Consider the following 18,990-nt stretch of genomic DNA (forward strand, 5'->3'; position numbering starts at 1 on the left):
TACATTTTGTGGACTTTATCCACTAGTTCTTTTTGCATCACTTGCATTTTGTGATAAATAATGAGGATGCAACTGTGATTATTTACACCACAAGCTCTGGTGCAAGAACATCTATGTAGGACTATCTTTTTACTGTGTTGGGAAGTACAGTATGTTTCTGTTTTGGTACATCTTATCATTTTAAACATTTCTTGTGTATTGCAGAATTAAATTATATCTTTGAACAATTTGTTGAGCCATTACCTTACAGTCCATAAAATAAGTTGACCATGGTTTTGACCATTAAACTATCAACCAAACCATACCGGTAAACTGCATGCAGTGGGTTTGAAAAATAATGCCCTTGAATCTAAACAACCGGCCACTCCTATTTCCAACAATCATTGACAATAAAGTTTGAACATCTTCTTTTACAGCAAAACTCTAGTTTTGTTCCTTCACTAAACACCATGACTGCCTAACATAGCCATTTGGATAGATAATAATTATGAAAACAATCCGATCATGTGCTAACACTTGGTAATTACTGACTTTCATCTCTGCAAAAGTACTGCTGTGTGGCATTCACAGCTAATATTATCAGCTATTACTGCTTTCAACATAGATCATGATCACTGATAGTATTCAACTTTATTTCTTCAGACACATCCATATAAAATAGTTTTAGGTGAGAATGCAAAAAAGATCACTATACATTTATAATTAATGCATAGATGTGGCCTACGATAATTTAGGCATATATAACATTATAACATACATTGTTTTCCTCTTCAGGGATAAAGTATAATTAAATTCAGTAAAGATCAGAGTCCAATGTATTGGAGCCACATCCCCGACGCCCTTTAACTGCACCGGTACATATGTAGCACTGGTACTAGTCAAACTTGATCAATTAAAATGAGTGTAGAGGAGAATCCTTGCCACAATATCTAGGTGAAGGGTCGTTGCAACCGCTTCGTCAACTGTATTCAGTATCGCGATATTTTCTTCTTCAACTGGATAGAAAAGTGGAGAGAGTTTTTAAAACCTCGGTCTTGAACAGACCCTGATCTGCACCTATCGTCACTGTCAGAGAAAGAGCCGTTATCCAATCAACGCACACCTAAAGGTCTACTAGCCAATCAAATCCCTTTACGCTATTGCGCCTGACCCAGCCCATCGTCCAATCAACATCGCTCTAGGTGCGGGCCTGAATCCCCCTTCAACCTTCTGCTTTCTGGAGGGGCACCTTCAACAAGCTCCGTGGTGCACTGGCAGCGGCTTCCCTAGCTTTAAAGAACAATTGAAATAACAGAGTCACACAGACACAATGTCGTTTCTGACTGTCAGTAGGTTAGCGCCTAAACTTCTCAATACAAAGGTAAGAGGACTTGGAAACGGCATTGATGCCACTTTATAAGTCAAAGTTGTTCATGCTATCTACAGAAGCTAACGTTAGTTTAGCGGGCTAGCAAGGCAAGCTAGTGAGCGTGAGCTAGCTTAGCCCTGTCAGTCACACCGTGAACCCTGTTTACTAAGAGCTCGGCTAATAATTATACGAAAAACAGTGTGACGGCTTTTATAAGTATCCTCGATGTATCGGTGTTTTTATACGGGGATGCTGTAATGATTACGTTTGCGTTGTACTGTTGGTGAACTCTTGTTAGCTAACATGCTCCCTGTGCTGGCCTGTTATCGTCACCGCCTGTTTGGGCATGTTTCTTTCACCAGACGTTAAGTGACTTACGTTAGACTGTTTTAAGTCGGAACCACTTCGCATATTCCGTGTCATTGTTATCAGTAAATAAGTATTATTTATGGTCGGCTACAGACACTGATTAACTCCGGTCTCAACTCTCAACCCCCGTCGACCTTCAGGTTGAGAACTCTAAGTTCTCTAGCGTCACATCGTCTGATGAGGTTCTCCCAAATATTCTGCGTGTTCTCCAAAAATGTAGAAGTGGCACAACCCTGTGGAAACAGTGTTTTAGTCTGGATTGAGACATCCAAGATCAGTTTTACATGTGTTGCCTCAGATGGCGGATTTTAGCGTGTGATTAATATATTGCTTTAATAATTAACTTGGTATAATCATAATGTTACCACAAGGCTTCGTATGTTGAAACTTCCAATCACTGATAAAGGTGCTGACTGACACCTAGTGTTGTACTCCACTGACCTCTCAGCCTACATTGCTGACACTGAATGACCCTGCAACCCCCTCAAGCAATCAGTGACGAAATGTCCTTCCTTGAACTGGGGGTATCGTCTCCCAGTTATCAGTCTTGTAATTAAGACTATGTAGATATTAGTAGTGAGCACATTCTTCTTGGCCATGACATGTTTTGTTCGTTGAAAATCATGTGATGCATGCTCTGAGTGCAGGGACAGTACTCGTGTGGTGGTGTCAATATGGTTTCTGGCCTCAGGTGAAACCAGTTTTTCAGAAGATGTGTTTTTGTGTATCAACAAAGTATCTTCAGCCAGGTTGTATGTTTAGTTTCGTTTACTTATGAGAACTTTCATGTGTTTCTTATAGTCACAGCCTCTGGGTTGACTCCCGTACCCTTCTGAGCGGTGTAGTTGCTCTAACCTGTCTCCCAAACAGGACGTTGGGAATGACTGAGTAAAACTGCTGCTCTATATTTAAGGCCCTGAGCTGTTACGTAATCTCTCACTCGGCTGTATAATGTGTGTGCTGACGCAAGATCCCTTTTGTTTTTTCGTTGAGGCTTGTTGGTCCTTTACCAGTTGTGGTGACAAGGTAGGGGATCCCATTGTGAGTAGAGCCAGCTGTCCCATGTCCCCCAGGCTCAGACTCCTCCCTTTTTTCCCATTGATGATTTTGATAAACTGGCAGAGGAGTCTCGTTTCAATAGTGAGCAGCAGCAAGCTCAACTTCTCACAACTGAGCTTTCAATGAGATTACTAGTCGCCAAACTCTTTCATAAACAGAGACAGTAGTTTTTTGTTTTTTATTTCTCATACATCCCAGAGTCTTGTTCCAGCAACAGTCCAAGGCTTAACCATCATTTAACATAGGAACAGCCAACTCCGTTCCAAAGGGATGAAAATGGAGATCGTTAAAACACTTGATGTATTTTTAGAGAGGAAGTGCATGTCAATGTAAGGGAGGAATAAAGGATTTATAATTTAGAGTAGACCCTACCATGTTTAATTGGTAGAGTTAACGCCAAGCATGTAAGTGGTCACAGTCAGTTTGATGTAAACAGGTCAGAATGATGGTGTCTCATGATGTGAGCTGGTTGTCTAGGTTTACATGTAAGGACCATAATAAGCCTGAAGATGCTGCTGTGGTCTTTACTTTTTTCATTAGGATTTGTGGTTGTGCTAGTAATACTCCTAATAGTCCTTTTATGTTGTTGTCTGCTCCACAGAATGCCACCTCCTTCCTTGTGGCTGCCAGAAATGCCAGCGCATCAACAACAGTAAGTATACTACGTTCACTCCGGAGTAGTCTGTTTGATTCAAATTATAAATTGGTTATTATGCTGTGGCATTTGGAAAAGACACTTGTTTGTTTTCTGTAGTATTAACGGAACACGCTGACCTTTGTGTATCGACAGATTTTTTTTTACTAAAATGTTTACATAAAGTCTGTTTAATTAACCCCAGTTCACATTGGAGGAATGTGTTTTACGTTGATGCACGATCACCAGGGCTTGACTGATTGAACATTTTCTTTCTACAGAATCTGAAAGATACCCTGGCAGACCTCATCCCTAAAGAACAGACCAGGATCAAGAACTTTAAACAACAGCATGGCAAAACCAACATAGGACAGATTAATGTTGACATGGTGAGTGACTCTTGAGGTGTTGGATGGTTAAATGTGTCAAGGGATCAGAATAAAATTAGAACAACAAAGCCAAGATGCTTCTGATCCACTGTGTCAGTGAAGGAAGGAGCAAGCATCTAGGCCATCTACAGTGATGTGGATTAGACAAGGTCATATTGGCGTCACCTAATCTGTCTAGGCCGGTACAGCCTTATTTACTCAGGTATCCGGTCAGGTATCACTGTTCGGTCATCTCCCCAGAGTCCACAATATGAAGCTATACTGCTTTGTGTCGACAGAGACATTTTAGCTGAGTCACTCAAAGTTATACTGTACACTGCCAACTCTCATATATGTATCCTTGTGCACACACACCAAGGTCATCCATTACCAAAATAAGATCATTTGTATAGCGCGTGTCTGTATGTTGCAAGAATGACTGCGCCCGGTCATGGCATGCATTCCTCCATAAAACAAGCTGCAGCAATCCACAATCATCATTAGTGAGGAAGTATTTAAGATGGAGACCCAACAATGTGGTGCCCTGCAAGCTCTCCAAATTGGACATGGATTCTCACAACCACACAACTCACAACTGCTATGCACAAACTGATAGTAAAGGCATCAATTTAAACTTGCGTAACAAAGTGTGTCATTAGTGTGTAAATCTTTTTGATTATTTCTCTTGCCCCACATTGATTGAAAAGTACATTAGCCAGTGATTATCTTAACTGTATGTTATTCTCGTGATTAAATAAATCCATGTCCAAATCGTTTAAAGTTTGAAGTGAAGTACTTCAGTAAATATACTGATTCTCCAGTTCAGAGAAAGGGTTGTTATAACATACAGTGATTATATGAATCAATGCTTCACAGCAATCCTTTTGAATTTGAGGTCCAGTCTGGCATCTGACATTTAGATTTGTTTGTTTTTAGGAGAAGATGATAGAATAAAATATTAATTACACCAAGATATTAATTTGGGGTAAATTAATTGTTATAACCTCAAATGTAAAAAAGAAAATTATAATGATCGATGAATTTGTCATTGGATTAATTGCCTAGTCGGGGGGGTATTATATAATCAGACATGAAAATCCCTCACCTTTCGGCGAAATTCGCCGTTTTGAAACCAAAATATTTAACCTACATGAATGGTGTTGATCCGAAGAGTTTTTGTTTTTGGGAGAGAGGGGTGGGGCGTCAACTGTCCGCCGTTTCTGAGATTGGAGTGGGACACAGAAAACAACTGAGGTCGTGATCATCTTAGCAATAGAAGACCTTTGACGTGTCGAGTCTTGGCCAATCAGCGTTAAGATGTCTACAGCGGCTTCATTTCCCTCCCACCAGTTTTTTAATGGCAAACTAGTCAGCTTGCTAACAAGTTAGCTAACGTTGTTGGGAGACAGCGAGTGAGATTACTGGCAGGGAGAGTCCGTGGCAGCGTGTGACGTCAGACAGGAGAGCGGCAAGTCAGCGGTACTGGCGGTTCTACCTACCGACACCTGACTACATATAAGGAGAGGACAATGAGTCCCCCCCACCCCGCCCCGCCCCCGCCCTGCCGGTGTCACCTTTTTCACCCCTTATGAGTTTGCAGGTCTGACTGTAAATGTTTGACCCAGTGACAGGCTGGCATGAAATGGCTTGCATAATACTTAGTAAGGAGGCCATAATAATTTCTGACTCATGGCTGAAGTTAAGTTTCTCCAGCTCACCCCAGGTTGGCAAAAAAAAGCATCTTAAAATGCATCAGATTGATGCTTTAAAATATGGAATATTTAAATTTTTCTTACGGGGGAGAATGCCCCCGGACCCCCCTAGAGGGGTAATATCCTTCTCACCTTTTTCACCCCTGACCCGTTTTCATGCTTGATAATGAATCAATAAAATAAAGATTTGGCAGCCATTGCCAACATTTGCTGTTGGGCTTTAAAGGTCTAATGTTGCATAACTGTTGTTATTGCAAACACACAACTGCATGGAACAAGACTGTTTTCAATATGTAAGGTCACGATATGCTTGTGTTTTCACCCACAGATCTATGGAGGTATGCGGGGGATGAAGGGTCTGGTGTACGAGACCTCTGTGTTGGATCCTGATGAGGTCAGTTTCCCTCAAAAGTGTCTCAAAGCATTCAGGTGGTTTTATAATTTGAATGCTCTTTGGAGATTAGCCGGCCCCATAGACACTTATCTTGATGAAGTTGAGAGCTTTCATTAGCAAAGCAGCACTGTTGTCATATATCTTGTTCGAGACATGGTTGGTCATCTTGAAAAACTATGCTGGTTAACAAAATTATCTCACTGAATATCCAACCCAGTGTTTCCAACTCTTTTCCAATGAAATAAGCAAGCAGCAATAGCTCCAGAAGTCACTAAATCTAGAAGGAAAGTCGACAAGATTGATTGCCTGTCCCTTAAGGCCTCTTTCCAAAGTCACTCCCCCAAAATGTATTCATCATTAATCATTAATTAACGTATCATAATACATGTAAACGACACACTGCTGTCAGCTGTCAAGCTAACAGCTTGTGAAAGTCTCTGGTGACGAGCAATGAGTGCACGGGCCAAATAACACACAGATGGGTAGACAAGCAGGTAGCACGTCTAATCCTTACATTCAGGCGAATCAAATGCTTGGATAGGCTTATTACATTCCTGCACCAGCCGCAGATACAGGATTTTGTTTCTTTTTTTGTAAGCACATTGGATTCATTGTTTGCTGTCGGGGTGTAAAAAACTAAATTGAGGAAGGTTACCAGCCCCGCCTTTAACCGGCCACCACATGGAATTACATATTCATTGGTAGAGTCAGAGCTCATGTTGACAGCTTGTCATCACTCACTTGATGGTGTATTTCAAGATACTTTGTATATTTTTCTCTCTCTCCATTGATACACAGGGCATCCGTTTCCGGGGCTACAGCATTCCAGAGTGTCAGAAGATGCTGCCTAAAGCTCCAGGAGGCGAAGAGCCGCTGCCCGAAGGCCTCTTCTGGCTGCTGGTCACAGGACAGGTGCCCACTGAGGAGCAGGTGAGTGGCAGAGGAGCGCTGGAGCTTCAAAGATAATTGTGCCCTAGTTGTAACAAGGGAGGGCTGTGCAGCTGTGCATTCGCTCCATCCATCTGTCAGTGCTGGTATCGAAGGCACACACAGAGACACACAGAGTTACAGGTGACATGTGCTTCAAAGAGGAACTTCATATAATGTGAGTGGCAACATAATTACTCTTGCCTTGTTATAAACATGGGAAGGTGGATCACAAGATGTTCTTGTTATGACCTCGTCAGTTATGTATGACTCCAGAAAATCATCTTATATAAACTGAAGATAGTTTTAAAACTAGGGAACAAGACACGTTCATTACTTTTTTAAATGGACATTTTATTGCTTCCAGCTATCTCCTTGAACAGTCATATAAGGGTCACCTGACTGATAAGCCTTCACCTTTAAGCTGTTGACAACCTTTCACTCTTTTTCCTCTTCACCCTTTGTTCTTTGATATTCTGTTTCTTTATGCATCTGCAGAATAAGTTAGATCTATATTTTTCTCCTGACAAAATATTGTCCTTCTACCTTTCCCTGCTCTGTGGTTTCTGTTACAATGTAATATATGTACATGCATGTAGCAGACATTGTTATCTTATCATGAGATGTTGAAAGAACAGAGAATGAATATAGGTCCCGCTCTTAGATCGTGTGCTCCTGTTCCTCCAGGTGAACTGGGTGTCCAAAGAGTGGGCGAAGAGAGCAGCACTTCCCTCTCACGTTGTCACCATGTTGGATAATTTCCCCACAAACCTGCACCCCATGTCTCAGTTCAGTGCTGCCATCACAGCTCTGAACAGCGAGAGCAGCTTTGCACGGGCATACTCTGAGGGAGTCCACAAGTCCAAGTACTGGGAGGTGAGTTTATGTCGACACTCATACAGAAAATCTCTAAATTCTCATCAAACACGTGTGGCCAAAGTGAGATATCTTGACTCATAAATGCATTGCCATTTAATTTAGTACATCCCTTTTGTGTTTGTTCTCTTAGTTTGCCTATGAAGACTCCATGGACTTGATTGCTAAGCTGCCCTGCATTGCTGCCAAGATCTACCGCAACCTGTACCGTGAAGGCAGCAGCATCGGAGCCATCGACTCAAACCTGGACTGGTCCCACAATTTTAGCAACATGCTGGGCTACAGCGATGCTGAGTTCACTGAGCTAATGAGGCTCTACCTCACCATCCACAGGTGCAACTTCAAGCTTACCTATCAGATTGTAAACTAGCTTTGATTTTGTAGGTCATTTTGTTTTTGTTGGAGATGGTGAAGGAGCAGGGAACAATACAGCAGGTTGGGTTGGATAATGCTTTTTGTAAAGCAAGCAACTGAAATAACTGTCTAATTTTAAACTTAAATCACATTTGATACTAAAATAATGAGTGTTATTTAACTCAAGTAACCCTTGTGTCGTTAAAGCCTGTCATATCTAGAGCTAATCTGTAAAAACATAAACATTTGGACCATTAAACATTGTTCAGTTAACATCAATAACTCAAGGCACCTTACATGAAGGTCTTGCTTAGCCATGCATGGGCATGTCAGCCAAAGTTTGTGTGGTGCAACTTCTACTCTTATCTACTGCTTTCCTGAACTGGCTGCTACCCACACAAGTTCAAAGAGGTACAGTAATAAATACTGTGATATGATTTTACACAACCTGCAGTTTTGTTAAGCATCAAACCTATGTACCAAGCAGAATGTGCTATCAAAGGTGAATTTATTTCACAATCACACTGCACATGGAGGGGTGCACCAATATACTGTTTAGACATAAGGGATAGGTAAATAGACACTCTTTCTATTACAATCAGTGACGTCTGCCACTTAATGTTAAAATGTAGTGAATGCCAGTTTAATCTCAGACAAAATGTCACTTTTGAGGATTGCTGGGGCAATTTTTTTATTTATTTGAATGTCTATATTTATTTTGTAACGTTACAGTGACCATGAAGGAGGCAATGTCAGTGCTCACACCAGCCACTTGGTGGGTAGTGCGCTGTCTGACCCCTACCTGTCCTTCAGTGCTGCCATGAATGGTCTGGCTGGTCCTCTGCATGGCCTGGCTAATCAGGTTTGTACCACGCAAATCAATATTTTCACATACAGAAAATGCAATTTTGTCAAAGGCGGATTTTATAAACATCCCTCAACTAGTCTCCCAATAGGCATTTCTTTCACAGGGGACATTTTGCTGCTTTGGTGTCCATGTCTTACTGGGACACTTGAGCATATCTGGAATGTTATTGGTAACACCTGTGCTTTTCTTACTATGGCAAAGGGCGTAGTTACACTCATCTTTTCAATGATAAGTTGAAAATGGTCATATGCGTGTCCACACTTGAAAATTATATTATATATATATTAATATTTTTGCTGCTCCCTTTTGCTTCCACCCTACAGTATTAGCAGACTTATTTTATTGAAGAATAGCCACTTAGAAATCTCCAATATTTGATGATATGCATTTACCTCTAAATTCTTCATAATACGTTCTGGTATTAAGAATTAATGTTAATTGTGTTTAATGTATTATATTCGGCATCCCACAGGAGGTACTGGTGTGGCTGACTGCCCTGCAGAAGGAGTTGGGCGGAGAGGTGTCTGATGAGAAGATGAGGGATTACATCTGGAACACTCTGAAGTCTGGAAGGGTAAAGACACCAGTTCCTCTACCAATTCTAGAAGTGTGTTAACCATCATCAAGATCGGCAATTTGTATCTGTGGCAAAAGAAAGTGTGATCAGGGAAAAGTTATATTTTTGCTCTTTTTTTCTTCAGTGCTCATATCTGCCATACTAACATTGTTTTTTTAAAGATGATTAGATTATTTGATTTTTTTGATAGGCTGAGTTTTAAAACTCAATACAAATGTGAAAGATGTCTATCTGTTCTTCCCTTTAGACGGGCTTAATACAGTTCTGCGACAGATACCGGATGTTTTAAATAAGATTACCAACCAACCGTTAACACCCTAATAACTGTTCTAAAAGGCTGTGCAAAGATTACGAGCAGAAGGAGTTGGAACAGTTCAGAAGTTCAAGGAACATGTTGTCTCTCTTCGTAGGTTGTGCCAGGCTATGGCCATGCTGTCCTGAGGAAGACTGACCCACGTTACACCTGTCAGCGTGAGTTTGCCCTGAAGCACTTGCCCAACGACCCCTTGTTCAAGATGGTTGCCCAGCTTTACAAGATTGTGCCCAATGTGCTTCTGGAGCAAGGCAAGGCCAAGAACCCCTGGCCCAATGTGGACGCCCACAGTGGAGTGCTGCTGCAGGTAAGAGATGTGTGGTGATCGTGCATTTGTCAACCCTTGGGTGGCAGTTACAGATCCTGACAGGCCTGACTCTCTTTCCTCTGTCTGCAGTATTATGGGATGACGGAGATGAATTACTACACTGTGCTGTTCGGTGTGTCCCGGGCCCTCGGCGTGCTGGCTCAGCTGGTGTGGAGTAGAGCCCTGGGCTTCCCCTTGGAGCGCCCCAAGTCCATGAGTACAAATGGACTGATGACACTGGTGGGAGCCAAGTCAGGCTGAAGAACTGCCTGAAAAGAGCTGGGGGTTAGTGTGAAGGGTGGGAGAAGGTGGAAACATCAAAAGGCAGACATAAGTGGTTGACCCCCCTGTCATTTCCAACTCGAGGGACTCAATGGGATTCAAAGAGACAGTACACTTTTATTGTCATTTCACAAAAGGAGGGCCTTTTTTAACCGTCACACCATTTAGTGTTTGAGTGTGTGTTTAGTTTAAAAGACCAGTTTTCCCATAGGGTCTCCACATTTGGAACATGAGAGGTGAAAACTTCAGACACATAAATGTACCTCCATAATAGGCTAAAATTATGTACTATTATAAGTCTGCTAGCATCCCCTCTACAGTGCTGTGTTTGTCACTGGGCACTGGGTCTGAACTATAAATAGGCAGTGGCATTCAAAGGGAATTGTGGAAGTTAATAATGCTTCCTTTGTATTTGTTTTAAAAATCTCAAATTAAATACGGCACTCAACCGTGGCTGCTTTTGGCTAATGCAGTGATTTTGTTTTAGAGGATATCCCCAAGCAAAAGACCCTTTTCCTCCATTTCAGGCTCCCCGCTTAGTTTCTTTCTATGCAATGGTCCTAGATGTCATCCCTCCCAGTCTATCCATGTGTTTCACTCCCATTTATGAACACTCCAGTTAACACTTAAGGTCCTTACCAATATAATTACCAAGCTGTTCAAGAGATATATTCAAAATTGTGAAAATCAGTTAAAAGATACTGCCCCTTTTTAAATCGTTGGTCCCTCCTTTTTCTCCAACTTTTTTTTTTCTTAAATCGTGACCTGTATTGCCTCTATGATCAAAATAACTGTCTTGTCTATATAGAAACTATTCGTTCTTCTTTGTTAACATGCTTTCCTGTTTTTTAATGGGTCTCTGCTCAAAAGGTTTTCTGAATGGTAAAGAATGTACAGTAATAATAAAGATTTGAGCAAAGGGTGTTGTAATTGACAACCTGTAGTAAATCCTTAAGAGCAAGCTTGAATAGAAAAGTGCGATAGGGGGCTTTGTATTTGTTGAAGTCCTGTCTTATTTGAGTGTATGTTTGTGACTTTATCCCCACAGGAGAGCGCTTTAAACATCAAATACTCCAAAATGAGCACTTGCTTGATTGGATTTCCTAATTTCTAGTCTCATAGACACCCCCCCCCCCCCCCCCCCCTTGTTGATTGTGTCCCTTTCTACAGAGTTTATTTGGTGATGAAAATGTATAAAACTATAATCTTTGGGCTCATTTTGTGGTTTTATTTATACTTTGTGTACATAGGTATATATATGTATAGCTTGAATGTATGAGCTTTGTGCGATCACTTGCTTGTAATGACCACAATGATTACCATAGTTTACCAACAATAAAGTAGTGTCCATCACTAATGTCCAGGTGCGCTGTGACATTCTGACAACGAACAAAAAGAAAAACTGCAGCTATCTTGTATATACACGATTTCTTGCCTTGCTCTGTTGGTTTTTCAGGTGTTTCACTTGAATTTTTCAAGCTTGCTCTTAAGTTCTGGGTTTGTCAACACTCCATGTTTGTGTAGTTTAAGTTCGTGCATACTTTTTTTTTCTTTTTCAAAGTACTCTTGTTAGTCAGTAATTCACTCAGATGTTTGAATCGCTGCTCTGCTTCCATCTTCCTTCTGGCTTTTATCAGGCGCATTTGTTTTATTGTAGTTTTTTTTTTTTTTTCTTGTGGGGTGCTCAAGAGTCGTGGTTATTTTGATCGTAGAGGAACATGATGGTTGTACATAAGAATTCATTGCAGGTGGATTCATGAGAAACACTTTGGATTGGGACTGGATGTGTCAAAAGGGCAAGATAAACTTAAGGAAAACCTAATGACAAAAAAATGAATAAAGGTTTTTATCAACACTTTTTGGATCTCATTTTCTTAGAGGTATAGAAAAGGCCCTGTAAAATAAATGCTTTGCGCTCACTTTAAGGAGACCATTCCAACTATGTGGCATTTCTAAATTATTTGCGCACACAACCACTGAAGCGTAAGGTCAGGGTCGTGCACATGTCTAAATATAAGGTAGACGGTGCATTTACTCCAAACTTTGAGTCACTCCTGTTGAAACTTGCAGTATCAGACAATTGCATTTTGAAAACAATCTTTTGAATCCCCAGGGACAATCCTCATTTCTGGTGCGCCATCAATCTTCCATCTATTCACTTCTGCATCTTCATCTGCAACAAGATGTTTGGTTAGACCTGAGTTTGATCATAAATACAATTGACATGATTAAGAAAGAAGATATGTCCGAACACCCAGCTCTTCTATGTGCTGTTATTAATAACTGTCCCACATACCATCCCCCTGCTCTGGTTTCTTGTGCCGGTCAGCTGCCTTTTGGAGAGCTATGTCCGCCCTTTGACACTGGACACATCGAGTTTGTGGCGTTTAAGTTCAGCAATGCTTCATTTGAATGTCTTTGACTCTGCAAATAAAAACAAAATGCACACAGGAACAAATTCCACATTTTTTATTTAAATAACAAAGCTCTGAAATACATACAGTATTTACAAGGATACACTTAAGCTTGCAACAGAAAAAAGTATGAGCTTAAGTGTATGAAAGATGATAATATATTCTATTGTATACAACAGTGATGTGCATCCCTGTATACATACTAGACTGCCACCGTGAGACTAATGGTCATTCACACAATTGCCGTTACTTTGGGGCTGGAAAACTGCGGTGATCATATAATACTTTATCTCTTTTGGATCTACACAGTATCGGCAACTACTAGAAAAAAAACGTGGCAAGAAATTCAATCTTTGGGCAATATACTGAAAATAAAACATGTTTCAACAAACTTGGGATGAAATGCATTCTTACAAGATGCAACATTGCTGACAATGAGCACCATGTCTTGATCCATAAAGATACAACACTCAAAATAGCATTTAACAATCTTTTAAAAAGTTGGACATTTTCCTTTTTTTTTTTTAAGTCATAGTGATTCACAGACCAAGTTTGATTGAATTAACATTCTTCATGCTTTGATGATAAACTATTCTTAATTTCCAAATTAAACAGAGAAAATAAAGCACGTCAGTGTTGGGGACAAAATACAGCTTTAAACATACTATTTTATTAGGGTATGAAACTTGGAGCATGTGGACATAATGTACTGCCTATTATAACGAAGGTCAAATACGGACTTTTTGTATTGACATTTTGCAACTTGAACATAGTCAACACTAAAAACGACAAATACAATCAATGAACCGTAAGAGCCCTTTATCATGGAACAACGCCACGGGATGCTTACAAATTAGATATAAATCCGAATTTAAGTCATGCACAAATAATGCTACACAAAACAGTTTTTGCCTCTTTGTTAGTTATATAAATGCATCATAATGTATATAAGTAAAAGCGAAACTTCACACAAAAATAAGCATGAAACCCATAGACAATGATACATTATTGATAATGTTTTATTCTGCAGCCCACAAGTATATATTATATCAACAATGTTCATGATAGAAATGTAACATCCTTCTGATGACCTTCAGTGAACTGTAAAATACAAAAAGCAGAGTAGGGAAACTTTTACAAGATGTATTAAATATTGATGTTAACGAGGCAGTTATCAATTTAATTTGATAACTCAGCTTATTAAAATAAATTATGTGATATAAAGTAGATTATTTAGTGATAACCTGGAAAAAATATATAAAATCTAGATTTGTAATCCCCACAGTACTCTCCAGTCGATCAGGTGCTCTGGTTGGTGCAAGGTTAAGATTCCCCGCCTCTATTAATCTCCTAATAGTTACTTGTTCTGGGCTGCAAAATAAGACATTGTTCAAATTGGCAGGCCAAGTATCAATGTCCAAAAGCACAATTCCCACAGCATATGAACATCCAGGTTAAAGCAAAACATCCCAAACCTCAAGTTAATGGAGGGCACAGCTGACTAATGAAGAAATTACCTTTTTCCCTGTGAAAAATGTTGCACATCAAAGATATTGTCACAGCATACAGTGACAACACTCAACGCCCCCAACATGGCACGTTAATTTGAACCCCAATAAAACAGTAAGAATTTGCAAATGTCCACTGATGAATAAATCAAATAGGACGATATTAATGATCCTTTTGCACCACGTTATGTCAAATAATATATTGAAACTTCACTTTGAAATTAATGTAAATGGTAAAAGTAGAGGCAACGATTCTGGTATGAGCAGCTGACGCACTGAGATTTGATAACGTGTTACTGTGGCATATAACAACCTTGAGATCACACGATAAGACTTGATCCCTGTAGAGAGCAAAAGGCTGTTTTGTTCAGCGTCACTGTGCTTTTCGTTTAAAGTAATAGTCCACTCTACCATTGGTAACATGATGTTGCAATGATTTACAGTTTGGTTTACATAAGTACAGCTTGTAACTGCCATGGAAGCGAGAGCAATGGTGGATTCCTTCTGATAAACAAGCATCCTTTGAGTGGAGGTAGACAGAAAATGGAGAGACTTAACACACAGGAGATAAACAAGAGTGTGTTGAGGAAGGAAGTCCAACACAATGCTTACTAGAGTTGGATGTCTAACATATTCAGAGGCCAGTATGTCTATGTGGCGCTGGAGTCGTAAAGTGATGGGTGACTAAGAGGCATCATGCAGGTTTGTGTTGATAAAGGGAATAAAGGTTGGTATGGTTTAAGGCCAGATGAGAACATGCAGCTGCTGAGATCACGTCTGATGCACCTCGTGAAACATCAGCTCTCGCGGGATGCGAGTCTCTGGGCCGTAGAGCTTACCGGCTCGCCGCACAAACGCGGCAACATTCTGCTTTACAACCTCGTCGAAGAACATGGTGGCTAACTGGGAGTGCAGCAAAGAGCGGAACTCAAATGATATCTGTTGAAGATACAAAAACAATCACTTGAAGAGAGAGTAGACAAGTCATAAAATATGGCAACTATACGATAGTTTAGGAATAGTTTTCTTTTTTGTTGTCATTCATTTGAAGCTTCGACTAGCAGACTAGCATAGCTTAGCATAGAGAGTGGAAAAGGGGAAACGGCTAGCGTGGCTATGTCTAAAGGTATCTACGGTTATGAGGTGAAGTATTTTTTAGAAAGGCGCAGGGACTTCCGGGTATCTCCCCACATAGAAGATTCCAGGAAAGACACGAGAGAAAAATAAAAATAAATGTCCCCACACGTAACCACTCGAAAAACCAGAACGAGCCGTTTGGACACGTCAGGCAGGCTAGCGATGCCGACAGTCTTTATGCAAAGCTAGCCAAATATCTGCTGGCTCAGGTTTCATATTTACTGTACAGACTTGAAAATGGTATTGAACTCCTCATTAACTTTTGGCACTAAAGTGTTTTCACCACAGGAAGCAAGCCGAAGGCTACTTACAGAAAAGTCTACCGTGCAGGTGCGAGGGTAACCAGGAATACCAGGACTAAAGCGCCATATCGTCTCCAGGTGATTGAATAGCTTTCCATCCGTACACACTGCCTAAAATCCCCCAAAAGAGAAAGAAATGATGTGATTAGAAATGAGATGTATAAATAATGAGTGCTTGTTTCGAATCAAAAACATTATTCGCTTAAACTAACAATTCTGTTGTGTCTTAAACCGCTTTGCTTTCAGTCAGGTGCTGACATTTAAACTTATTCGCATTCACATCGCAGTAACATCAAACACAACCATCGCAATACAATATTCCATCCATCGATATCACGTTAAACATCAGATATAAAATCATTCGCATGGCTGACAGACTTAGTGAAGGTACTGGCACTTACTTTGACTAGATGAGGCCGGACATTAGTGATCATAGACGTGTATCTCTCCACCACTGGAGGAAATCCGACTTCAAGTTGAGCTTTGGCGTGGCCTGCTCTTTTCATGACGGTCTGGGACTTCTTACACCAGGGCACAAAGTGCTTGTAATCGTCAACATTGGCAACCACATCATACATTTCCTGCATAGAGAACCTATGGCAGAAAGCATTGCATGGTTAAGGAATTAAAAAAAAAAAAAACACACAAAAAACAACACTTAAATGATAGTTATAAGTAGCACATGCTGAAAAATTACCCAAGCATTCTACGCTCGGAGTACTCCTTCCTTTTGTTGGTGAGACTGATGAAGTTTCTGCTTTGAGGAGCCGTTGTCATTGTGTCCAAGTCGTGAAGGCAGAGCACTTTGGGCGTTCTTGTCATCAAAATGCCACATGACGACAGGTGTCTAAAAAGTAAGAGATATATTTTTCTGTAAGCCACATTCTGGAAAGAGTACAACCTGCCACAGACAACATGAAAGGCCCACTATGTTCCATTTTCCAGGTACTAAAGTCAATGAGAGCACATAATGTGCTGAACCAGGAGGTCGTGGAAGGTCTCTGTGTTGTGTCTGTGCTGGTGTGTTCTGAGTTGGGCCTCTTCTGTGAATAGCAAAAAGCTATGTAATTTGACACCCACTCAGGCTCAGAATACCACTTTGCAATGTGTTTTCCAGTAGGTAACTTGTAGAATCTTACAAACTGTGTTATGGACTACTAATGCATCGCTATTAGTAGTCCACAATAGCAGCTGATATTGCCTTCAGATAATATCACGATATTATGAAGGTGGTTTTGCAATAACATATTTATGATGATGGGATAAAATCATGATAAATACGTTGTTATTAATTGCTGCTGCCATAGATAACGTTTGTTGTTGTTGTTTAGACTTCAAATAAGCTGTTGCTCTCTCCTCACGTGATGTCTGACTCTCACTCAGCTTTGTGAAATGTGGAGAAACTACCTCCTATCTGAACTATCTCGGTCTTACATTACTCAAATTACCGTACAATTGTAATGGTCGATTGATTTATTCTAATTTGTAATTGACATTCTCACACTCGACAACATAAACCTTTTACATCACAGGTGTCTTCTGCTTGAATATGCAACATACGTGTTATGAATTATCAAGTATAGCTGGTTACATTAGCTAACAGTATATCATAAGTCCTCGTCATACTTTAGAAATTACATAAATACGACAATTATGACCTTCGGTGCAAAAGAGACGGTGTCATTGACTCCGTGTTGTCGGACTCGAGGTGTTTCCAGGACAGACTTAACGTTACCTGATGTTCTGTCGCAGGCATCCTCCTCTTTGCAGCCCGGCGCGACACGAGCGAGTGGAGCCCACAGAGGCGATCTGGAGGAAGTCACTAAACGTCCGCACGCCCATGGGTAACCGCCGGGCACTGGCCGTGGCTGCCATCAAACCAGCCACTCAGTTCGAGGAAGACCGATCCTGGGTCTGCGAAGCGAAAGTAAAGGGCTCTCTCTCTCTCTGGGCAGTGGGATTCAAGGACCCGCGGTCCAAACGCCCTGCTTTAGTGCCGACGGACGTGTAATATAGAAGCTAGTTCTGACTGTCCTCGCTAACTAGGTTAGCTAGTTAGCGGTTTACCGTCTAGTCGTGTTGTAGTCACTTTAACGACGAATCCTGCCGCTCGTCACCAACGTTCGTCTCGGTAACGTTAGCCAACGGTTGCTAACAGGGTTTCATAACCAGCCCCGACTTGGAGGAACGCGACGAGCCGCCGCACTACTCTGTTATTTCACAGCAATACTCGCATCACTCCACGTTTAGATTCACAAACTTGCAATACAATAAAGTTATTTGGGCTAGTTTTTTTTTTTAAATATTGTCAAATATCGCCCGGCTACTAACGACCTTCTGTGTCTAAATAAAACGCCGGTGGGACAAGCCGTTCCTTTCTTCTGCGTTCGGGCCAGACGGCTCTGGGTGAAATGCTGCCCCCACTGTGTTGGAGGCTCATGTTTCTTCAGGGTTTTAAGCTACGTATTTGTATTTGATCTTTTCATGTTTGCAATTTATAAGCTCATTAATTTGATTTTTTTTTTATGTAAAACTTCCAGTGAAAATGACTTAAACCTACATTAAGTCTATTTTCTAGCAATGCCAATTATTTGCATTGTCAGTTTACTATTTATTTGACTTGATATGGGAACTTCTAAATGAGAGAACAGCTCTGATATTGTTAAATATGATTATTATTAATAACATTGTGATTATTATGATTATTAGACGACTTGACGACCATCATGACGGCAGGAACATCTCCATGATGATGACATAACATCTGATGAAAATCTTGAGATACGGTTGGAAATGCGCCACAAACCGCTAATAAGTGAGACAAAATGATTTTCTCAAGCTACAACAAACAATATGCTCAATAACAACTAGGTTACATAACTTTGACTAAACATCTCTGACGCGTCCCCCCTCGACCCTGAACGTCTCACTTGACCTCGCAGAACTGAGCGCCATCCATGTTGTCGCCTCCGTTCGGTGTAAGCGCGGTGCCGTTTCCGGTCACGCGATGGCGCCATTTCCCCCGAGCAGGCAAGAAACAGACCGCCACGCCTGTAGGCGGACCAGTCCAGTCGTAGCCTGTATCGTCAAACCAGACATTGGATACAGACAACAACAGTGACAGATCAAGACTGCTTTTCTGTTTGCAACCAGCTATGGGTGTAGTCTGACAAGTGGATACAGTAGCGCACCGCAATATACCTCGAAGTTTTATCCTCATGAAGGAGCTCCGTCCTGGCTG

The 18,990-nt window shown here is 40.9% G+C and overlaps 2 protein-coding genes across 3 annotated transcripts; one reads left to right on the forward strand and one right to left on the reverse strand.

The window, feature by feature from the left end:
- Positions 1-1,234: 1,234 nt before the first annotated feature.
- cs (citrate synthase) lies at positions 1,235-12,243 on the forward strand. Its single transcript, XM_079226614.1, has 11 exons — positions 1,235-1,360; positions 3,378-3,428; positions 3,692-3,799; positions 5,819-5,884; positions 6,683-6,814; positions 7,499-7,687; positions 7,821-8,020; positions 8,774-8,903; positions 9,382-9,483; positions 9,897-10,106; positions 10,197-12,243. The coding sequence occupies exons 1-11, from the start codon at positions 1,310-1,312 to the stop codon at positions 10,365-10,367; spliced, it is 1,410 nt and encodes a 469-aa protein (XP_079082740.1). The 5' UTR covers positions 1,235-1,309; the 3' UTR covers positions 10,368-12,243.
- Positions 11,973-17,634, reverse strand: coq10a (coenzyme Q10A). 2 transcript variants are annotated; one of them, XR_013771094.1, is made up of 6 exons: positions 17,485-17,634; positions 16,447-16,596; positions 16,151-16,343; positions 15,759-15,860; positions 12,685-15,249; positions 11,973-12,561 (listed from the first exon to the last, which is right to left on the reverse strand). XR_013771094.1 is itself a non-coding variant. In XM_079226615.1 (5 exons), exons 1-5 carry the CDS (start codon positions 17,622-17,624, stop codon positions 15,082-15,084), a joined length of 753 nt encoding a protein of 250 aa, XP_079082741.1. In that variant the 5' UTR covers positions 17,625-17,634; the 3' UTR covers positions 11,973-15,081. The 2 variants fall into 2 exon arrangements, 1 of the variants encoding a protein (XP_079082741.1); XM_079226615.1 differs by having other exon boundaries at positions 11,973-15,249.
- Between the last annotated feature and the right edge of the window lie 1,356 nt (positions 17,635-18,990).

The sequence above is a fragment of the Taurulus bubalis genome (genome assembly GCF_910589615.1).
Source record: "Taurulus bubalis genome assembly, chromosome: 11".
NCBI lineage: Eukaryota > Metazoa > Chordata > Actinopteri > Perciformes > Cottidae > Taurulus > Taurulus bubalis.

Excerpts from the sequence above, each read along its gene's own strand:
- cs (XM_079226614.1), top strand. The coding sequence starts at position 1,310 with ATGTCGTTTCTGACTGTCAGTAGGTTAGCGCCTAAACTTCTCAATACA. Across the intron at positions 8,021-8,773 it reads CTCTACCTCACCATCCACAG|TGACCATGAAGGAGGCAATG; the intron begins GTGCAACTTCAA and ends GTAACGTTACAG. Across the intron at positions 10,107-10,196 it reads ACAGTGGAGTGCTGCTGCAG|TATTATGGGATGACGGAGAT; the intron begins GTAAGAGATGTG and ends CTCTGTCTGCAG.
- coq10a (XM_079226615.1), bottom strand. The coding sequence starts at position 17,624 with ATGGCAGCCACGGCCAGTGCCCGGCGGTTACCCATGGGCGTGCGGACG. Across the intron at positions 16,344-16,446 it reads TCCGAGCGTAGAATGCTTGG|GTTCTCTATGCAGGAAATGT; the intron begins GTAATTTTTCAG and ends TTTCTGCCATAG. Across the intron at positions 15,250-15,758 it reads CCTGCACGGTAGACTTTTCT|ATATCATTTGAGTTCCGCTC; the intron begins GTAAGTAGCCTT and ends TATCTTCAACAG.